The sequence below is a fragment of the Periophthalmus magnuspinnatus genome, chromosome 6 (genome assembly GCF_009829125.3).
Source record: "Periophthalmus magnuspinnatus isolate fPerMag1 chromosome 6, fPerMag1.2.pri, whole genome shotgun sequence".
NCBI classification, from domain to species: Eukaryota; Metazoa; Chordata; class Actinopteri; order Gobiiformes; family Gobiidae; genus Periophthalmus; species Periophthalmus magnuspinnatus.
The window spans coordinates 13,316,063-13,339,092 of NC_047131.1; the positions used below are offsets into that span (position 1 = coordinate 13,316,063).

At 41.4% G+C, this 23,030-nt stretch overlaps 2 protein-coding genes across 2 annotated transcripts in view; one reads left to right on the forward strand and one right to left on the reverse strand.

Moving 5' to 3' along the window:
- The window catches only part of ptprq (protein tyrosine phosphatase receptor type Q), a 70,053-nt gene extending 56,728 nt beyond the window's left edge, over window positions 1-13,325 (forward strand). Inside the window, exons 52-63 of the mRNA XM_055222575.1 lie at window positions 2,532-2,660; window positions 4,302-4,346; window positions 4,910-4,936; window positions 5,065-5,146; window positions 5,900-5,990; window positions 6,748-6,824; window positions 6,899-7,033; window positions 7,199-7,324; window positions 10,666-10,811; window positions 10,882-11,017; window positions 12,974-13,097; window positions 13,172-13,325. Of these exons, the coding sequence (XP_055078550.1) occupies window positions 2,532-2,660; window positions 4,302-4,346; window positions 4,910-4,936; window positions 5,065-5,146; window positions 5,900-5,990; window positions 6,748-6,824; window positions 6,899-7,033; window positions 7,199-7,324; window positions 10,666-10,811; window positions 10,882-11,017; window positions 12,974-13,097; window positions 13,172-13,209 (1,156 nt within the window). The 3' untranslated portion in view covers window positions 13,210-13,325. The remainder of the gene's footprint in view (window positions 1-2,531; window positions 2,661-4,301; window positions 4,347-4,909; window positions 4,937-5,064; window positions 5,147-5,899; window positions 5,991-6,747; window positions 6,825-6,898; window positions 7,034-7,198; window positions 7,325-10,665; window positions 10,812-10,881; window positions 11,018-12,973; window positions 13,098-13,171) is intronic.
- Window positions 13,326-15,555: 2,230 nt separating this feature from the next.
- Window positions 15,556-23,030, reverse strand: part of iqsec3b (IQ motif and Sec7 domain ArfGEF 3b) — an 83,216-nt gene continuing 75,741 nt past the window's right edge. Inside the window, exons 9-15 of the mRNA XM_033968498.2 lie at window positions 22,550-22,689; window positions 21,994-22,125; window positions 21,822-21,921; window positions 19,659-19,817; window positions 19,149-19,235; window positions 17,498-17,544; window positions 15,556-16,114 (exon numbers count right to left, since the gene is read on the reverse strand). Of these exons, the coding sequence (XP_033824389.1) occupies window positions 15,698-16,114; window positions 17,498-17,544; window positions 19,149-19,235; window positions 19,659-19,817; window positions 21,822-21,921; window positions 21,994-22,125; window positions 22,550-22,689 (1,082 nt within the window). The 3' untranslated portion in view covers window positions 15,556-15,697. The remainder of the gene's footprint in view (window positions 16,115-17,497; window positions 17,545-19,148; window positions 19,236-19,658; window positions 19,818-21,821; window positions 21,922-21,993; window positions 22,126-22,549; window positions 22,690-23,030) is intronic.

The following is a 23,030-nucleotide window of genomic DNA, read 5'->3' on the forward strand; positions in this document are numbered from 1 at the left end:
ACTTTTTACTGTTTTCAAATGGGTGTGACTGACAGGTGGATTAGTCATTCGGATTAGCCAATTGCCTGTACTGCAAAAAAATAAAGGAAAAAAAATATCACAGAGGGGTGAAAAACATCGCACAGTTTTACAAAGCATTAAACTCTGTTAAACTCTCAGGTGAGATCAATTACATTTTATTTGTTAATGATAGATGACCAAGGAGCTCCTTCGTTTTACGTATCACTGAAAAAAAATTAATCTGAATGCACGATCAAGTTTGACCGGGCTTGAGACGCAACACAACTGATCTATATCTGTATGAAAATACAGATATAGAGATATCATTCTGGATTTGCCAAGCAGGCTTTTTCTGAGCTTATTATTAATTAATGTAGTAGTTGATGATCAGGAGACCTGAGTGTTATTTATGGATTTTTTTGTCATGGACATTAGTTACCACATAGCTGGTTAGCCTCTGTTGTGTCATTAACTTTAAATTTTGTGTATATATATATATATATATATATATATATATATATATATATATATCATCTCCTCTTTTCAACCAGAGGCCCGATTGCTTGCTGTTCCGAGTACTGCAATTTTCTGGACTTAGATGTCTGATGTTTTTCCTGGGATCTGCTGTAGCCACTCCTTCAGTTTGGGAGTCACTGTCCCGAGTGCTCTGATGACCACGGGCACCACTGATGCCTTCACCTTCCAGGCCTTCTCCAGCTCTTCTTTGAGCCCCTGGTATTTCTCTAGTTTCTCATGTTCCTTTTTCCTGATGTTCCCATCACTTGGTACTGCGATGTCCACCACAACAGCTTTGCTCTGTTGTTTATCCACCACCACAATGTCCGGTTGGTTTACCATTACCATTCTGTCAATCTGTATCTGGAAGTTCCACAGGATCTTAGCTTGATCATTCTCCACTGCCTTTGGAGGTGTTTCCCACCTTGACCTTGAGCTCTCCAGTCCATACTCCTCACAGATGTTTCAGTAAACTCTGCCCACCACTTGGTTATGCCTCTCCATGTATGCTTTCCCTGCCAGCATCTTACACCCTGCAGTTATGTGCTGGACTGTCTCAGGGCCTCTTGGCACTACACCTTGGGTCTTGTCTGGTGTGGTAGATCTGAGCCTCTATTGCTCTAGTGCTCAAGGTCTGCTCCTGTACAGCCAGAATGAGTGTCTCTGTGCTGTCCTTCAAACCAGCTTTCTCAAGCCATTGGTAGGATTTCTTGATATCAGCCACTTCAGTTATGTTCTGGTGGTACATCCCATGCAGGAGCTTGTCTTCCCATGATGGCTCCTCCAACAGCTCTTCCTCTGCACTCCACTTTCTGAGACATTCACTGAGCACGTCATCTGTGGTTTGTATCTCCTCCTTGGACCAGCTTATGATTTCTGCTGGGTATCTGATTATTGGCAGGGCGTAGCTGTTTATTGCTGGGGTCTTCTTCTTGCCATTGAGCTTAGGACTTGCCTTACTCGCCTGAGGTATTTGGTGCTTTCTTTGTTTTCTCTTCGAGGTTGCCATTTGCTTGTGTGATACCAAGGTACTTGTAACTGTCCTGAATGTCTGCTATTGTTCCTTCTGGGAGTGAGACCCCTTCTGTGTGGACTACCTTCCCTCTCTTTATCACCATCCGGCTACACTTCTCAAGCCCAGATGACATTCCAGTGTTTGTGCTGTGGATCAGTGAGTCATTATCTCGCTCATTCTTAGTATGCAGCTTGATGTCATGCATGTAGAGGAGGTGACTGATGGTGGCCCCATTCCTGAGTCAGTATCCATAGCCAGTGTTGTTGATTTGGCTCAGGGGGGTCAGACCTATGTAGAACAGCAGTGGTGACAGTGCATCTCCTTGGTATATGCCACATTTGATGGTCACTTGTGCAAGTGGCTTGCCATTGGTCTCAAAGGTGGTTTTCCACAACCTCATCGAGTTTGCAATGAAGGCTCTCAGAGTCCTGTTGGTATTGTACGGCTCCAAGCATTCACTGATCCATGTGTGTGGCATTGAGTCATAGGCTTTCTTGTAATCAATCCAAGCAGTGCACAGGTTGATCTCTCTCTCTCTCTCTGTCTCTCTCTCTGTCTGTCTGTCTGTCTCTCTCTCTCTATATATATATGCATATTTATATGCGTATATATATGCGTGTGTATATATATATATATATATATATATATATATATATATATATATATATATATATATATATATATATATATATATATATATATATATATATATATATATATATATATATATATATATGTATATGTGTGTGTGTATATATTGGAAAAAGGGATGGGAAATTTGCTGCGACAACCAGAATAGGCTTCAAAGTGGTCAGGACTGTTGAGCTCCATTGCGTCACTGAGAAATACATGTCAACCACAGTGTCTGTGCCTATAAAATGTGAATGTGCAACTGAGTGAATAAATAATGCACCAAAGTGTAGAGCTGATAGACAAGTGCTTTCAATACATTATACCGAAAGTGTTGAGTTGTTCTGGTAACTGTGCTGTTCCCATCCAGGCTCCACCAGCACAAGAAAGAAGGAGGCACTTACTCCCCCCGTGAGGCGGAGATCATAGAGACCAAGTGTAAGCTGGATCAGCTGATTGCCATCGCAGACATGGAGCTCAAGCAGGAGAAAATCAACCGGTCAGTCTGCCTGTCCTCTGCACAAACAATGTCTTATCCACACAATGCTCTCAACTTTCATTTAGTAGAGCTGACTAGTTTAGATTTGTCTGCTTGTGCCATTCTTCTGACTAATTTGATTACTACTTCAAGGTCTGAAAGTTTTTTAAATGGGAAATTTTATAAAGGTGCATTGTGTAACTCCTCTAGAACAGTAAATAATGCTATTAAAACACAATACACACCATTTAATAGTTAAAAAAGTGGATTTAGTGTTTAGTTTGACTTTAAGTTAAAATCTCAAGGCTGAAAAAGTGATGACATTTTTTATTAGTCAACTTAACATCTCAAATGTAGTTTATATTTTTTCTTTTCTTCTTACTGCTCACCTGCCCATGCATCCAAACAAAAGCAACAGTAGCAGCATGCACTGTTCACCACTTGACTCTAATGCTTTATTTAGTGCATTGAGACGAGACTTTAAATCTGAGCCAACCAGACAAAAAGGCCTTTGCAGCAGCAGACTGATGTGAGCTCCTGTCAATAGCAGACTTCCAGCGCACAAGTGTGGAGCTGCACAGAAGCTAAAACAGGAGGTACCAGAGGCTGCCTCACTGTGTATTCGCATCCTCGCGCTTGAGTCTCTAACCAGACCTGGCAACCGCTCCACAACCCGCTTTTATCCTCTGTGTGCCCCAAAGTGCAAAAGATCTGTCGGCAAAGAGCAGCCATTACATAAACGTCTGCATCACTTTGTTAATAACAAATATTACTTTTTAAGACTCCCATTTAAGAAAAGATGAGATTCCCACAACGGCAAAATTCTAGGATGTAACAGAAATGTACTTAAGATTAGCATTAGTAAAATAATTTAAAGGTGCACAATATGACTTTTCTGATGTTGGATTTGCCACCTGGTTGTCTCCATGACGATGTTATTCCACACATGCAGTATAATGTATCTACTGTATCTTCTATCTCCAATCTTGCAGTTCAAATTATAGGTGTTTTTATTGTGAAGAAGATTTCTTGAAACATTAATTCTAACATAAACAGGGTTAGTTCTCTCGATAGATCTGGTCTATAACTTGGCTTGGTGTCTTCACCTGCTTATCTGTAAGGAGATACCATTTAATTCAAATTTATACCAGTAAAAAGTTACATGTTGCTCCAATAATAATAAAAGATTGAAATATACTAACTCAAGTAATGCCGAATTTAATGCATGCATTTTTTTTGGGTGACTATGGCATAGTTGAAGTTCACAGGATAAAATTCTGTGGGCACATAGTGATTGCAATTGGAAGGGCATTTGGTATAAAAGTCAAGTCGCGTTATATATTTGCTTAAATACCTCTCTAATTTATTTCAAAGAAATCTACCCCTCAGGAGACATATTGGCTGAACTTAAAATCTTGAGCGTTCAGGCTAAGTTTAGCGTATGCGTTTTAAAGAGCTAAAATAGTATGCCGTGTCAGGCTTATTGTCTCGTCTCAGCTCCAAATGGATCCCTTTATGACGCCTGTGCTGCTCTGCTCCTGCTATGGCCCAGATAAAAGCCAGTTAAGGGAATGCTTAAATAACATGACTGCTCTCTGGTCCCTGTCACACATAAGCCAGTACACTTTAGTTTGTTCACAATCAGCCCTCTTCTCCCTCCAGGTACTCCTCATTCTTTTTCAGGCGCAAAGAGATCTATGTCATTCAGTAAGTCCAGTGGTGTTTGGGGTCACTTGTGTGTGTGTGTTTTTTGTATTAATTAAAGGAAGTATTGTGGTTTAACTTGGCTTTTGGAAAATACTAGTCCTATGTCTTAAATGAAATTGTGAATTTCTTTTTTTCTATGTACTACCCATACAGTTTTGACCAGGGAACAACTCAGCATGGTTCTAACACAGTTGCATAATTTCCTTCTTCCCATTCTTCTTGCATGGGAGTGATGTGGTGTTTGCCTGCTCTCCTCCTGCTCCCCTTCACTTCGAGTTTGTTTACCTACTCAGCCCTTTTCAAATTGCTTTACCGGTCCAGTGCTGTTCAGGGGCACAAATAGCAGGCTTTATCAGCAGCTGGGGATCTATGCCGCTCAAAATCCTGCAAGCCAATCCCAAAGGCTTCTCCAGATCCTCACATAGTCCTTCAGAATTCCACATCAGTCGCTCTAATCAGGAGGGGTTTGATTCTGCGAGCTCTGATCTCCTCTGTCTGATTATCCGATTAATGGCTGCACTGTGATCACGCTGCAAATTTTCACGTTACCTGTTTTTGTCCAGGCTTCTGAGCTACAGGAAATCCCTCAAGTAAGTCCAAAATCAAGATACTGAAATGCATATTGAGAGAATGTTGTTCAAATGGCGCTTTGTATCCCAAAGTAAATGTGTGTCTTGTGTTGCTGTTGATGTCACTTGTAAACTGTTTGCTTGTCCAGGCCTGTCAATAAGAAGTCCTTTCTGCAGCATGTGGAGGATCTGTGCAGCAATGACAATGCAAAGTTCCAAGAGGAGTTCTCGGTAAGCAGAATGAACCAGGCACAAGTACAAAATTTCAATTCCAAGGAATAGATTCGATACCCAATACCAAATTTCTATCCCATGATGATATGAAAAAACACTCAATACACAATAATACTATTAGAGATCAGGTGATAGGAATTTGTTTCTTAGTCGATGCCGATATTGATTGTTTAGAATCCAGAGCAACTGATGGCCGATAATATCTGGCGATATTTTTGGGACAATATGTAGGGCTGATTTTGATTATTTTCCCCAAATTATGTAATTTAAATTTACTACAAACTCCCCCCAAGCCCTTTTTATCACAAACATTTAAGAGAGCTGTGAAGTCATGTTTTCTGCAGCTATCTCTCTGTATTAAAGTGTTAATAGGAAACTTTGTGTGTATTTTTTAGGCAGCAGATCGACTGAAACTAAATATTGGCCTATGCTGAAGATTTAAGGCAGATGGCTGATACTCTAAAAATCCAAATATCAGCCCCATATAGATAGATTCCATATTAGGTTCCATAGTGGTCCATGGGCGCATAAATAGTCTTTGTGATCTTATGTTTGTTCTGATACAGCTCCAGATCATGCTAAAGCTATTTAGGATAGTTTCATTTCTGTCATGTAAATGTGACTTTTCTGCTCAAATATATACTATATAATATAGTATCTGATTTCACTGCTATTTTAGTATCGATTAGTATCTAATTTTCAATACTTTTGATAACCCTGGTGTAATAGTAAGCGGTGGTCTTTTCACAGGCACTGCCAAAGCTGCTGCAGGATCTGGCCACCACAGACGCAGACATGCCCTGCAACAGAACCAAGAACCGTTTTCCTAACATCAAGCCCTGTGAGTACATCTACAGCCAGGGTGCAGACAGGAACAGACAGGAGCAGGGAGAGGAGGCAGAGTAGAAAGGCTTATGCATATCTGGACTGTGTTCACCTAAAGATTATTGGGGACTTATTGATATAACCATATTAAATACAGACATTGACAAAATCCACAAATTATGATTCATTGTGGTTCAGATGACCAGTAGAAAATCCACACAGCCACAGTGGACATCTGCACAGCTCTTAAACTGTCTCTTAAAGGTCAGTTGATTTAGAGCTGCACTTTTCTGATGGAGGTCCACCACCTACTTGTCTTAATGAAGATGTTATTGTTCTATACTGTTCCACAGTATAGAACCAAGTTACAGGTCAGATCTGTGAAGAGGCAAGCTCACAATATTAGCACTAAAACAATTTTATACATGCTAAATAGATATGTTAATTGCCATACTATGGAACAATTCAGGCAAATAAATCTCCATGGAGACAAGAATGTGGCGGACCCTTTACCAGAGAAGTTACACAGGGCACCTTAAAATTATTGCCTTGATGTAATTTACATATGACAAATAAAAACTGTAACTGTAGAAAAAAAATATTTTAAATGAAGTTGTACCTTTCAGAGTCAACAGAGCTAACACGGCATTGGGAGTGCTACCTTATTTGATTTGTGCCTCCATAGTGTCAGTAGGGCACACAGCGAATATTACAAAATGCACTTGTGTTGGAGCAGCATCTTTTCTACATTGTGATTCCTGCTCTGTGCCTAGATAATAACAACCGAGTGAAGCTGCTCTCCCAGCCAGGCTCAGACGGCTCCGACTACATCAATGCCAGCTTTGTCTCTGTGAGTGCCACTGCATCAGCGCTTTTTAACAAGTCTTCAGCAGCACATAGTTACTAAACTCTGGAGCTTTTCAGGGCTATCTGTGTCCCAACGAGTTTATTGCCACCCAAGGGCCCCTCCCTGGCACCGTGGCCGCCTTCTGGAGGATGATCTGGGAGACGGGCACCCGCACCATCGTCATGCTCACCCAGTGCTTCGAGAAGGGCCGCGTGCGTACTAATTATGACACTCCCATAAATCATGTGTTAATATGTAACACTGAGTAGACAGGCCTGTGCGTGTGCTGTGGGCTCATTAGAACATCCCAGCGGCTTCTTCTCATCAGCTGTCTGACTCCGGTGTGTGTTGTGTTTGTGTGCACTGGGACATTGCAGATCCGTTGTCATAAGTACTGGCCTGAGGATGATAAGCCCATGTCCGTGTTCAGTGACATTCTGGTGTCCAAAGTTTCTGAAGAGGTCTTCCCTGACTGGACTGTCCGGACTCTGCGAGTGGAGCGGGTGAGGAATACACAGGAACAGGCACACAGGCTGTAGCTGACACACATGTATGCTTTAATCACTGGCATCATAGTGGTGCTCTCTCTTCATGTTATGATGGCCTGTGATTGCCACGCCATTAAGTATTTGCTGAGAAATATTAACATAAATTGTGGAGGAAGTCATTTCTATAATGTTAATGATGAAGTAAATGGCCATCCATAAATCTGCACTACACAATCTGTATCAAAGTCTTTGAGGGGGCCACAAGAGTATTAGGCTTGTTTAATGTAAAATGTGTTTGATGCAGTTTCACACAGATACATACACCCTCTACTCACACAAGAAACACAAGTGAAAGCCTTATGAACAAAATGTTTTAACATAGAAGTTGTAGTTGTGGAAAAATGTACTTTTGCAAACTGCACAAAGGAATATGTTAGCTTCTTGGGGATTCAGCTCCCTTTAAAGAGCCATACCCCCATATGTATTACAACCCTGTTTATACAGTGGGACAAAAAAGTATTTAGTCAGCCACCAATTGTGCAATTTCCCCTATTTAAAAAGATGAGAGAGGCCTGTAAATTTTCATCATATGTACACTTCAACTATGAGAGACAAAATGTTAAAAAATCCAGCAAATCACATTGTCTAATTTTTTAAGTATTTATTTGCAAATTATAGTGGAAAATAAGTATTTGATCAATAACAAAAGTTCATCTCAATATTTTTTATATACTCTTTGTTGGCAACGACAGAGCTCAAACATTTTATGTAAGTCTCCACAAGGTTTTCACACACTGTTGCAGGTAGTTTGTCCCATTCCTCCTGCAGATCTCCTCTAGAGCAGTGATGTTTTGGGGCTGTCGCTGGGCAATATGGACTTTCAACTCCCTCCAAAGATTTTCTATGGGGTTGAGATCTGGAGCCTGGCTAGGCCACTCCAGGACATTGAAATGCTTCTTATGAAGCCACTCCTATGTTGCCCGAGCAGTGTGTTTGGGATCATAGTCATGCTGAAAGACCCAGCACGATACATGGCCCCATTCGTTCTTTCCTTTACACGGATCAGTCGTCCTGGTCCTTTTGCAGAAAAACAGCCCCAAAGCATGATGTTTCCACCCCCATGCTTCACAGTAGGTATGGTGTTCTTTGGATGCAACTCAGCATTCTTTCTCCTCCAAACACGACAAGTTGAGTTTTTACCATAAACTTGTATTTTGGTTTCATCTGACCATATGTCATTCTCCCAATCCTCTTCTGGATCATCAAAATGCTCTAACAAACTTCAGACGGGCCTAGACATGTACTGGCTTAAGCAGGAGGACACCTCTGGCACTGCAGGATTTGAGTTCCTGACGGCGTAGTGTGTTACTGATGGTAGCCTTTGTTACTTAGGTCCCAGCTCTCTGCAGGTCATTCACTAGGTCCCCCCGTGTGATTCTGGGATTTTTGCTCACCGTTCTTGAGATCAGTTTGACCCCATGGGGCGAGATCTTGCTTGGAGTCCCAGATCGAGGGAGATTATCAGTGGTCTTGTATGTCTTCCATTTTCTAATATTTGCTCCCACAGTTGATTTCCTCATACCAAGCTGCTTACCTATTGCTGATTTTGTCTTCCCAGCCTGGTGTAGGTTTATAATTTTGACAGGTGTCTTTTATACTGATAACGAGTTCAAACTGGTGCCATTAATACAGGTAATGAGTGGAGGACAGAGGAGCTTCTTAAAGAAGTTACAGGTCTGTGAGTGCCCAAAATCTTGCTTGTTTGTAGGTGACCAAATACTTATTTTACAGAGGAAGTCACCAATTCATTATTTAAAAATCCTACAGTGTGATTTCCTGGATTGTTGCCCCCCATTCTGTCTCTCATAGTTGAAGTGAACCTGTGATGAAAATTACGGGCCTCTGTCATCTTTTTAAGTGGGAGAACTGACTAAATACTTTTTTGCCCCACTGTACAGTTGAAATCAGAAGATTACATTCATTATATAAAAAGGTGATGAATGACTTATTTTCTTACTGTCTGACATGAAATCTGACTAAACATTTCCTGTTTTAGGTCAATTAGGATTACCAAAATTATTTCTATTTGCTAAATTCCAGAATAACAAGAGATGGATTTTTTTGGACAATTTTTCATTACTCTCTTCAAAGTCAGAAGTTTATAGACATTTCATTTGTATTTGGTACCATTGCCTTTAAACTGTATGACTCAGATCAAACATTTTGGATATCCTTCCACAAGCCTCTCACAATAGTTCGCAGGAATATTGTCCCATTCCTTCTAACAGAACTGGTGCACATGCCTTTTAAGATCTGCCCATAAATTTTCAATAGAATTGAGATCAGGGATTTATGATGGTCATGGCCAAAACATTGACTTTGTTATCCTTAAGCCACTTACCCAGTTTGGCATTATCTTTGGGTCATTGTCCATTTGGAAAACCCAAAACTTCCTGGCCGACTTCCTGAGATGCTACTTCAGTATTTCCACACATGTACTTCACAACCACACAACATGGTACTGCCACCCCTGTATTCCACAGTTGGGCTGATGTTCTCAGACTTGCAAGCTTCCTCCTTTTTCCTCCAAACATAACAATGCTCATTGGTAGTAATGGTTTCTTCCTGGCAGAGTGACCTTTCAGCCCATGTTGGTACAGTACTTGTTTCACTGTCGATAATGACACACACTTACAAACTTCAGCCAGCATCTTCACAAGTTTTTTTTTCTTCTTTTCTTCTTGGATTGATATGCACATTTTAGACCAAAGCACGTTCATCTCTGAACACAGAACTCATCTCCTTCCTGAGCCGTATGATGCGTGTGTATAATTGTTTGAACCGATGATTTAGGCACTGTCAGGCATCAGGAAATTGCACCCAAGGATGAACCAGACTTGTGCAGGTCCTAAAGTCTCTTCTTGATATCGTGGCTGATTTCTTTTGACTTTCTCATGTTGTTACACAAAGAAGTAGTGCGTTTCAGGAATGCCTTCAAATACATCCACAGGTGTGCGTCTAATTTACTCAAATGTTGTCAATAAACCTATCAGAAGCTTCCAAAGGCATGACATTATCATCTGGGTTTACCCAAATTGTTAAAAGGTATAATAATCTTACTGTATGTAAACTTCTGACTTTGAAGAAAGTAATGAAAAATTGTCTAAAAACATCGTTTTCTCATTATTCTGGCATTTAGCAAATAGAAATAATTTTGGTAACCATAACAGACCTAAAACAAGAAAAGTGGAGTGTGATTTCATGTCAGACAGTGAGAAAAAAAGCATGTGTCTTTTTATACAGTGTATGTAAACTTCTGGTTTCAACTATAAGATTACCCCTGCTCTCCTGTGCAGCATGGACACTACATCCTGGTGCGTCACTTTAACTACACATCGTGGCCGGAGCACGGTGTCCCAGAGTCCTGTACCACTCTCATCAAGTTTGTACGAGCTGTGCGCACTCACAGACTGGAGACCAGTACTATAGTGGTCCATTGCAGGTAAGTCATGCTCAGTTCCTGTCTGTCAGTATATCACAGGAAGCCTTATGACTAACAGTGATGTGTGCAGCGCTGGAGTGGGCAGGACAGGCGTGTTCATCGCACTGGATCACCTGATCCAGCATGTGAGGGACCATGACTTTGTGGACATCTATGGGCTGGTGGCCGAGCTGCGCAGTGAGCGCATGTGCATGGTCCAGAACCTGGTGAGTGGAGCTGAGCTAAGTGCACTTTTAAACAGCCTGGAGTGAACATAAGCCAAACACAGGTAGATTTCAGTTCACATTGCCAGCACGCTCACATTCATTAGCCTCTTTACTTTGGCAGGATGGATTTTCAGTATAATTACCTACTAGATTTCCAACCACATGCTGCTTGTTAGGTTTGAAATGTAATAGGAAAATACCTGTGGAGGTAAAATAAGAAAAAAAAACGTCATTATAATATAACACTACAACATTCTTTTTAAATGGGTTTCAATGTTAGGATGAATTGTTGTCATAGCAACAATCTCAAACAAAGCCTTTAAATTGTCAAATGTCCTCAAAACAAACTGCATAACAGGAAACTGAAATCTATAGATTTTTTTTACTTTTCTGGTGAAGGACCTGCCAGACTGCAGACCACAAAAGGTAAATTGTGCACAAAACTATAATATTAGTTAATAAAATGTAGATCCAAAAACACACATGAGCAGTTTATCAGACTGTAGAATCATGCGTCATCATATCCTACTTGTTCCTGGTGTCCCACTGTGATCATGCTCCCATGTGGAAGGAAGAGTTTGGAAAGTTCTATTTCTTAAAAGTTAATGATTTGGCTGTGGATTGGAGGCACGCACTGAACAGGATTCCCCATTCTGAGTGTGACATCATTCTGAGCTCACCTTTCTTCTTGCTTATACCTGAGAAGTGTTAGCTTTATTTTCCTCTGCAGTGCAAAGCCACAGCTCCCTTTAGTGTCTGCAGATTATACTGTGTGTCCCTCATGACTTGTTTAATCACTTCTCCATTACAGCACAATAATTAACAACTCCCATGGATGAGCAAAGGAAGACAAGAATGATAACATATTTCAACACAGGGCAGAGAGAGGATAATATCATAATAGTTAACAAGGAGTTTAAAGGGTTATAGTAGGAGTATAACAAGGAGTTTAAAGTTATAGTAACTACGTAGGACACAAATATAATGTGCTGTACAGATTTTGTTTTTTTTCTTCTTTGTTATATTATAATTATATATAATAATTAAGGAGCTACTCTGTCCTGGTCAAATATATCCAAGTGCAGTATCTGTCTCAAGATTCTGCATTGCACAGCCTAGATCAAGGAATTACATATCATATGTTTGTTTTTGTGTGTAGGCAGCACGGTGGCTGAGTGGCAACACTCATGCCTCACAGCAAGAAGGTTTGATTCGTTCCCCGGGTCGCCCAGGCCTTTCCATATGGAGTTTTGCATGTTTCTCCCCGTGTCTGGATGGGGACACCGGTTACTCCGGTTTCCCCCATCAACCAATACATGAACGCCCTTCGAGACAACTGTTGTTGTGATTTTAGGTGTTACAAAAATAAAATGAATTGAACTGAATATCATTTAAGGTCATTGTTAACATGCAATTTTGTGGTTGGAAAAATATAGCAGGAATTTGAGTGAACACCCCTTTTGTTTGTCCCACACATTTAGTCCCATCATCTAGGCTTTTTTAGAGAATATAACATTTTTTCAGTGATGCCACGTGAATTAAAAGCAATGAGATTTATGTAGAAAACATGTCAAGATATATTTTTTGCAAAGAAATCAAGACTTTTTTGTAGGGACTGGCTTTCTGGATTGTAAATATTGGTATCTATTCCTATTCCAATCTCTCATTGACAATTAATACAAATCAAAATCAAATGGTGTTATCTATGAGCTTTGAGTTTGTCCCTCCATGTTACACCATAGTCTATCACTTGTCTCTCTTTTTCTGCCATATGTGGTGGAAACCGTAGTGGGCATTTGCATGTACATAAATATGATTTCAAGAATTGTTTTTTTCAAAATATTGGTTGTAAAACTGTATAAACTTTATAATTGAAACAGGGATACAATCTCCTTCACCCATCAGAAAATTACATCATTAGTAAACAATAATGACTTGTACATTTTTTTCTTCCAGGCCCAGTACATCTTCCTGCACCAGAGTACGTTAGAGCTCTTGAACAGCAAAGGGAACAGCCAGTCCATCTGGTTTGTGAGCTACTCTGCTCTAGAAAAGACTGACTCTCTGGAGGGCATGGAAGGTAACACAGCCTCTCAAACCCCATTGAGTTACAAACCATCCTCACTTTACTCACTCTACTCCCTCTGCTTTTAGGTGATGTGGAGCTGGAGTGGGAGGAGACCACCATGTGAAGAGTGATGCCTCAGTACACCAGAGATCTTTGACCTGTGAGCTTTAGCTGACCCAGGATCAGTGATGAGTACAGGTGGAAATGAACAGTAGAAATGAACATGAGAATTTTTACAGTCCTCCAGGAAGCCAATCGGCATATGCGTTTTACTCATATTGTATCATGTCACTACATTTTACAGTGGCTGATGTAAAAACACAGTTTGCTTGGGAGTTTTGGATCATCATCTTTGCACTGTTCCCTTGTGTATAGTATTTTAGTGTGACCCTGGCTGGTCTGGACTTTATCACTTTTGTAACAGTGAGAAGTAGGTCTGGAACCTGTCCCCTCCAAGCCTATTTCCATTACTGTATGATATATGCAGTTTAATCTACACATTTTTATTTCTGCTACTAGCATTCATCAACAGGGAATGCGGAAAGTGTTTAAATTATTATTAATATGACTGGCCTGGCTGTTTTTTTACACCTGTGTATGATTTATTCAGCCAAAGTGTATGGATTTTCACTTGTTTTGGCTATTTGTGATTTGATAAACCTGTAAGGCTGGTAATGAAAAATAAAATGATTCAGTATTTTTTCTAGCTTTGATATCCAGGTGTTGAAACTATAACATTACTGCAGCTAGCTTGTGTTTCTTTAACCCCGTTCTATTATTACACTTTACCGTGATCTTGACAAACTCACTAGAGACCAACGCATGAGAGTAAAAACTACTTTATTCTTTCATTCTCTTCAAACAAAAAGAAAAGTTATAAATATCCATTAATAAACATGTCGATCATTATAAATCTCTTTTTAGAAATCTGGTGATGGTGCAAAGATTACCGACAGTGCTCCACAGTGAGGATGCAGATTGGTGCGTCTCCATGACAACCATGGGGGGGGGGACAGGTAGGGGTTGGGCCAAGAAATGAAGCAGGAAGAAGAAACAGAGGAGGAGGCCCAACATGCTGTGACTAATGATACGAACGAATGATAAAACAAAATCTCATGCTATAGGTATTCTACAAGTCATTCGTAAAAGACTCTTAAGTGACTAAAAACCAAGCATATCCTAAAGTGAAGTTAAATTGTTGCTTTGGCTGCTATGTGCACGTCGTGTCCACCTCTTTATTGTAAATGCATGTATATAGTCGCCAATACAGCATAGCCCTTTACTAACAAGTGACACATCCCTCCTCCCGTCGTCCCGCAATTATATGACATGGTGTTTTAATGATTAATGCAGATCTGAAATCATATCCGTTTATGTTGCCATGGTAACTGCGGTGTACTCTAGAAAAGCTGCCCGTCTCTCACGCACACACATAGCAGGAGGATTTTAGGAGAACCCCCTGATTTGCAATGTGAAGAATAATCATATTGTAGAACTATATAATAATTACTATATATTCTGTCTTTTTAAACTAGATCTTCTCTGTACAAATACACAGGATACACACGGATGGGCGAACCGATCACTTGTTCAGAATAAATCTCATTTCTCTATGTACAATATATTCCATCATGATGCAAAAAGAGTGTCAGATGATTGGTGGTCCGCTGTACAGAGACACCGCCACGCAAAACAAACCGCACAGTGACGAAGGAGATCATAATTCCACGGACATCTTGAGTTTCCCCCTGATTTCACATTCAGTAAAGGAATGCATCATCTATAAGAGTCGTGTGCAAAGAGGAGGGGTGTGACCTCGGTCTACCCTGTCGAAGCTAGTTATCTTCATGTTTTGTGGCAGGAATATTCCAAAACCCATATATAAGGAGCAAATGTACAAAAGGAAAAAAAAAATCACCCTTGGTTTAGTCGCTGCTACCTGTGAGAGCGCTGGACACAACAGGGCAGAGGACAGAGAGACCGAGCCTTCCTGAGATGTGAGAGCCAAGCATAAAATACTGAAAAAACCAAAGCTCCCACACGGTGAGCAAATGAAAAGCACACATATGATTGTCTTGAGGATCCCAGGGGAAGGAGTGACATTCGTACGCAATATTTTACACAACAGAAGCCTGCTACAGTGCTCCCACATTTACACAGCACACATGAAAGCTACAGTTGTGTTTGGCCTCATTATGCACAGATAACAAAACCATAACGCCTTGTGTGGAGAAAAAGAGATTCCAAAGGTTTGTGAGCAAGTGTGCTATCTCCGAGCAGAACTAACTGCAGCTACAGGAGCGGCCACAAAACCAAAATAGATCATTTGAGATGCATTCTTGTGAGTGTTTTTAGTGTCTCTTTGAAACTACTGCACACTGAAGCCTGACTCTAAAGCCTGACTCGGCTTCTTGGTCGTGGTGACAAAGCTCAAGTTTGATAAGTGATATTTGAAAATGTAGGGTTTAAGACAGAAGCACATCTGCCCCTGGGCCTGCTCTGATGGAAATGGGCTCAGCGTCAGTGGGGTTCAAAAACAGTTCCTGTAATGAGGAGCTCCTGCCTGCCTCCTACAGTGTGTCTGCTCCTGTCGCAGACAGGGTAAAGTGCTCTCAGACGATGCTGCGTGAGCCACTGGAGTTGCGTCGGCGGATCAGAGGCATGGTGTGGTGCAGGGGCATGGGGGAGTCTGGGGGACAGAACTGGTGAGGATGGTTGTAGGGAGGAGGAGGGGGAGGCAGCGGGGGCTGGGGGCCATCACTGGGCACACGCACAGGGGTGGATAAAGCAGACTGGATGAGCTGGTGTGTGGCTGGGCCCTGGCTCAGGAAAGCCTCCATACGTCCTCTACCACTCTGGTCCACCACGATCACCTTGACAATCTGCTGGCACTGGATCAGGGTCTCTGGGCGCAGCTCTCCGGCCTGGACGGGGCTGAGCAGGGCAGGGGGTGCCGTCAGAGCCAGGGGGGCCGACTCAATGGCGGGCTGGCTCAGCTGATAGGTCTGCAGCCTGTTGTGAATTGACACCTAGTTTAGGGACAGTCAGAGAACGCATGAGGAGTTACCAGCCTGAACGCAGCCTGTCTGCAGCCCTCAGGTGACTGACACATGGGCATGCAGCATGCAGTGGGATCGCCACAGACTGTGTGTGCGCGCATGTGTGTGTGCGTGCATGGAATAAACAACTCACAATGAGACTGAGGCCTGCAGGGCTCCCACACATCTAGCCTATATACAGTTATCTATACTTCTGTTCTATCATCTACCAGCAGAGGCATGCCCCAAATTTGTGTAGACAGCAGTCTACAGGCAATTAACTGTAAAGTTACAAAATGTAATTGACCCTGCCACTACTCTACTTAATGCATATTCACAGGAAAACATTCCAATGATAACAGACTACTGAGCTGAGGTGTGGGAACCTTGGGCGAGATGTGAGATCTCCAAACCAAGAGACAGAGAGAGCAGTGAACAGTGTGTGAAGTGTGTGCGGATAGGGGAGAGAAGGATAGGGGGAGATGGAGAGAGGTAGAGTGGGGGAGGAAAGTGAGAATGGGACCGAGGTGACACCGAGGGCATGGTGCCTCTAACACAAGAGTTCACATCTACAGGAGCAGCTGAGGACAAAGAGGAGCAGAGGAACAGTCCGGGAGAAGCAGTCATTCTGGAGTAGGGGGTTTTCTAATAAGATCTGATTTTAGAAAAGGATTGGTATGGAGTTATAATACAATAATAGAACAATAGAGGTCCCACAACCTGCCCCTGTGGATCACCTCAGTTTAGCCTATTTAGTGATAACACCTATTCTTATGTGATTTATTCTAAAGGGGACAGGAAATTTCAAAATGCATTTTGCATCATCAGCATAGCAATATAGCAATTAATAGCAAGTTTTATACAATAAGAAGGAATGGAACATAAGATTTTAGTTCTATGCCGTACAATATTATTACCTATATGATCCACAGCTGTTATGATCTGCAATCTTTGCAATTAAATTTTAAGCATATTCTTTACATTAGTTTTGGCAAAGGTCTTTATTTCTTTTACAGATCCTCAGAGGCCCACTTGAGTCCCTCTGCTCTGCACATGCACTCAGCCTGTTAATGGTGACTAGCTCATGTGTCTGTGTGGCGGGCACTGTGAGCTCCAGCTGGCCCTGTGCTGGCTTAAAGTAGTGAGCCTGGCATCGCTGAAGAAAGAGTCCGTGATGTCTGCAGAGTGAAGGGTTGGTGGACCCTTGCGGCCCCGCACACACAGTCCTTTGTTTCTGCCTGCAGAGCGCTAATGTGCCCCAGGCGCAGATTTCACTTTGACAGTACGGCTATGGAGAGCGCTGTTTTGCTCTAGTGCGGGTTTGTCTAAAGCACATACAGACACTTACCACAGCGAGCAGAGAGAGACACTCACCTCCACTGTGTTGTTGTTGCCGGTTTTGTCATAAACTTCCTGTGCACCTGTGGAAGAGGATCAGCATAAAGAGGGAAGCAGAGAGATCAAGTCACGGAGATGTCAAAGATATAAGGCTGAATGTATAAGAGGACATATTGTTGAGCAAATAGGATAGGATTTGTTTTAAGGCACTGTCAACATCATATACACAGATATTCCATCTGACGAGCAAGCCTATATGCTGAAATTACTATAAAGCAAAAGCAAGTAGCGATTTCATAAACTGGATGTCATTCATTTGGAGTAATTTTTTGACACGGCAATAATTCCTCTTTCTTAGATTATCCAAGGGCCATTTTTGTGTTTTCCAAAACAAATTTGCCAAGCCCTATTAAGATGCAGTACAAGTTGTGAGTAATCTCATTAAAGGTCCTATATTATGCAAAATTAACTCTTGTGAGCTTTAAACCATGTTATAATGTTGATACCGCCTCAAAAACATACCTGAAGTTGTGTTTTGTTTCATTCACACATTTGACCCTTTGAGTCTGTTTTTACATCTCCAAAGCTCAAAATGCTCTGTTCCATCTCGTGATGTCATTGAAGCGGTAGTTTTAAGGTTAACTGCTAACTTTTACCTTTTAGTCACTAGACATTTGCCATTCCAGGGGTGAAATTATCCAAATGATTCTTTAGAGTACCCTTTGTGAATAGAGTGGTAGGCAAGAAAGCTTTTTCATATAAGTCTACATTTGATTGGAATAACCTTACTGTAGAGCTAAGGTCAATAACTTCATTTCAACAATTTAAAGCTGCTTTGTATTAAATTCACCTTGTACCTGTCATTAAGCTTTGGCCACCATGACTGGGTCCATATTTTTCATGCTGAAGTGTTATTGTGATTAAGTTTGTTTCATTTATCATGTACTTTTAAATCAGCTGTTTCATCTTTGGAGTGTGGGACAGGAGGATGGAAGAGCAGGATGTCTTGTGATTGTATGTAATCTGTTGTCTATTGTCTACTGTCATTCATTCTTATTAGAGAACACCCTTGAAAAAGAGATGATACATCTCACAGAGCAATCCTAAATATGATTTATATTTTGTATTTGAGGAATCCTGCTGATTAAAGAGGCGTCCAATGAAGCAAAGATACGGGACATTAGTGAACTAAAGCAAAACATAACAGATTCGATTGCAACCATTGATGAGGCTCTGCTACAGCGAACATGAGTCTGCCCATATAGAGGTTTATTTAATGAGGTAAAAACAACTTCTGAAACCACTGAGGGAAATTATAAATATATATCTATCTCTCTCTCTTTCTCTCTCTCTCTCTCTCTCTCTCTCTCTCTCTCTCTCTCTCTATATATATATATATATATATATATATATATATATATACATATACATATACATATATATATACATATACATATATATATATATATATATATATATATAGAGAGAGAGAGAGAGAGAGAGAGAGAGAGAGATTTTTGGGTTTTTTTTACATTACGTATCGATGGAAATGTTCACTGATTTAATTGACAGAAATCTGTCATAACTTTAAGCTCTGTGGTAGGTGGCCCTGAGAATCTCACCGACTGGTACAGTACTCACAGACTGGAGAACAGTCCAGGTCACAGTGTGTACAGTGTCACAGTACCTGAGGGCGAGCCATGGCCTGTGTGCTCCACCTGGCCTCCATTGGTATGGATGCCATGTTGGATGCCCTGCTGCCTCTCCAGCTCCCCTGTACACAGACACAGGGATTAGGTTTCTTGCTCTCCCCCTCTTTTTCTCTCACTCTCCCTCTCATCCTGCCCTCCCACTGTCATTGTCTCCCAGCTCTCACAGCCTTCTTTCTCTTTTTATCCTCTCTCCTCCTATCTTCCCTTCTCTCTACCTTCTCACTTTCTCTCCATCACCCTCTCTACCTCTTCCTCATCCTCCCCCTCTCTCTGTCACTCTCTTACTCCCTTTTCCCATCCGTCTTCCCCCCCTCTGTTTACTCAGATTTACACTGGATATGGATCCCCCAGCCCCCCACCCCCATGCTTATCCCTCTCACCCTTTCCTCCTCTCTCTGTATACTTAGTACTTATACTGGATGTGGATCTGCTCTCTCTCTTTCTTCCCCCCTCCTCTTTCCTCCTCTTTGTATACTCAGACTTACACTGGATGTGGATCTGCTCCATCTCGTTCACCTCGGCAATGGCCTCTCTCAGCTCTTCTGCAAACTTGCGCAGCTCCTCTCCGCTAGGCGAGCAGAAGCTCACCAGCTGCTTCTTCTCCGAGGTGAAAGGGCTCATCATGGTGATGCCGTGGGCGTAGTCTGGACAGGGGACAGCACAGGACGACAGTCAGCCAGGAGGATTACAAGGATCTTCTCAAGTATGATTTCAAACAAAAATACCTACAATATTAAAACATGAATATACCACAAAACCAGGAGAAGAGTACTGCACTTGGCTGTGGTATGCAAGCGCCTTCAAGTGGTACTTGGACAGCTCTTCAATTTGTGCTTTTGCCTCATTTAGAGTTAATTTTATCCACTTTTTGCCCTCCTTATATAATAATTTTATAATATGTTTTTTGTTTAGAACTACAGTAGAAATTATGTGGTCCACTTTTAGGTCTGGTTTTGCCCTAGATTAGACCTAAATCTTGTGGTACCTAGGAAAGCCAAATCTTTTCTTTGGTGGTACTTGGTGTGAAAAGTGTGAGAGCCACTGCTACAGAGGCATGTATCTGTCTGTCAAACCTTATTTAGTGTACCATAACCATATGTTAGCCTTAACCAGTCATCTATCACTCCATCTAGCAACAGCCTGCTATCACTGCCTCTTCAATCTTTGGATAAATACCCTCTCTCTTTCTCTCTCTCCCTTCCTGCCATTTTAATGACAACCCTCAGCACCGCAGTAGCATAACCATCAACCTCCCCAACCTCCCCATCACCTCCTTTTCACTATAATCCCACCTCATTCATCTATGTCTCTGTACGTTTCCCCATGGGAGACTTTCCCTCAGTTCACTGTAGTCGCACAAAAGTTTGCTAAAACACTACATAAAACGACAAATTCCCAACACAGTTTCTAAACAGGACAATAAAAGACACAAGACAATGTACCAAAGTTTTGTCCCATAAATCCTGTCTTGTTTTTGTCCTGTCAAACAAAGCAAAGAAAATGATGAATGTTGTAAAAATAGGCCATCGCTCCTCCTCAGTAACAGCTGTTTGGGCTACGTCGATATCACAGCCTCATGTTTTCTGACTAAAACTGTCAAAATAACAATCTCTCCTCTTCTGTCTTCTCTGCATCCTAGGCTCCATCTGACCCTTTCCTCTGAATCTTCTGCTCTGTCCAAATCTCTCCTCTGCATCCCCTGCTCTCACAGCAACCAACTTGGTCTTCCTCTAGCCTTCTTGGTTCAGTTTTGGGACAGTATTTATGTGTCACTTTTTTGTTGGTTCCTCAAAACACTGAAGAATGTCATATTTATTCTTAAGTAATTTCCCTCTCCATTGGTTCCATTCATCATCATCATTGACAAAGGCTAATCGTTTGTCTTAAGAATATAAGTACACATTTTCTGGCACTCCCCCGGCTGGCACCCAGCTTAAGGCAGGAGTGTGGGTGATTAGGAGCCAGAGGGGATGTGTCAAACTTCATTTATCTGCTCATGAATCACGCCTTTCTGCACCAAACACCGAAGGAGCTGCTTTTCAAATACAGGATACCCTTGATTTGAATCCCACTTGACTAAAAAGGATCATTCTGAAGGTAATTGGCTCAAAAGCTGAAAAATTCACCAGCATGTTTTGGTGTACAGTAATTTAATATTCAGACATGAACAAAGTGGGCATTTATCTGGAGGAGGGGATATGAATTTAATATTAGAAGCATTTGTCTGATGCAGGGCTTTGTGGATTGTTCACTGTATACTGGTGTGCTTTAGGATCAACTAACTGAGCAAAAATGGCTGGTGGATACAGAAAGGTATGTATTTAGTGTGTGTAAAAATGGAGAGTTCAATTTCAAAACAGCTAAGAGCAATAAAAAAAATATAATCAGCCTTGGCTTGTAATTTAGAGTCTTCACGACTTGATATGTAATTAGTGTAATAAAAATCAAGGCATTCCCTCTTTATCAAATCCCGTCACTCAGCTTGTCACTCATATCTCCTGTAGAGTAGACTTTTAAAATATTTCTTTTAAAAAATTGTAGATAGTTTTTTTCAAAATTCAAATAACCAATGTGATGTTTTGTGCCTTCTTATATCAGGCACCATGACCCCAACCCAGGCAGAGCTTGGATGGGGGGTGGGCTCTTACACTCGTTACTGAAGAGGTGGAACTGCATGCCCAGCAGACCCATGGCCTTGCAAAAGGTGTAGCAGGCGGCACTCTTCTTCTTAGGACACAGCTTGAGGATCTGGAGGTACAGCACACACATATGAGCCTGTTCATATATTACACAGTATAAACATAATACTGATGTTCTGACCAGCAGTAGATCGTTGAAGAGGAACACCTCCCTCTGCATCTGCGACAGCTTCTGTTTGTGAGCTTTGTTTGCATCAGGGACCTCAAAGAGCCGACAGCAGCACACCAGACGCCTGTGCGGCACGGCCAGGATCTGACAAGGCACACAACACCCTTATGTTTTTTCTATTTTACTTTAGAACGGTTTAGTAAGGTCAGTGAAGTTTGGGGTTGCACATAATACCACAAAATATTTACTACATTATTTGCAAAAGCAATTAACAAGAATCTGATAAGAAGACATAACCACCGCCAAAACCAATTAGAAGACGTAGTTATTATGAATTATTCCTTATTGGTTTCATCTACATACATTTATCACTTAAAACTGATACTGTTTTAGTGCTATTTTATTGTCACGATCAGTATAATTATGTTCACACAGAGTAGGTTACATTCTTATGTACAGTATCATTATACTATAAGTGTAATAATCATGTTCTCACACACTGTAGGTTACACTCAGCCCGTATAGTGTCTATACTATTAGTATATCACACACAGCAGGGAACACTTACGGTTTTGAGTCCGAGAATGGACTGCTCTACACGGCTCACGTAGGTCACATGGTCCTCATTGGAGCGCAGCTCCCTCTGCTGGATCCTCTCGTAGATACCACTCACCATGTCCCTGGGGATGTCTGCTCCGTCATCCACCCCTGAGAACATATGGACCACTCATGTCAGATGTAACACTCCTGTATGAGTACGGTCTACTGTATGATACGTATATGTAAGACGTTACTGTCAGGACCATCAGATCATCATCAGAAGAAATCTAATGAAGTATTACCAATATATCTTTTACTTAAATTAAATACATCAAAATTAAATTAATAAATAACAAATAAAAAACACACGCATATACACACGTCTTACAGCTCCTAATTCCTTGCATGCAAACCAGTGTACAGTTGCTGTAGCTGCATGAGATCACTTCATACAGAACAGTGACAGCCTTGTTTATTAATAGAAGCTGTAAATCAGGCCATTTGCATGT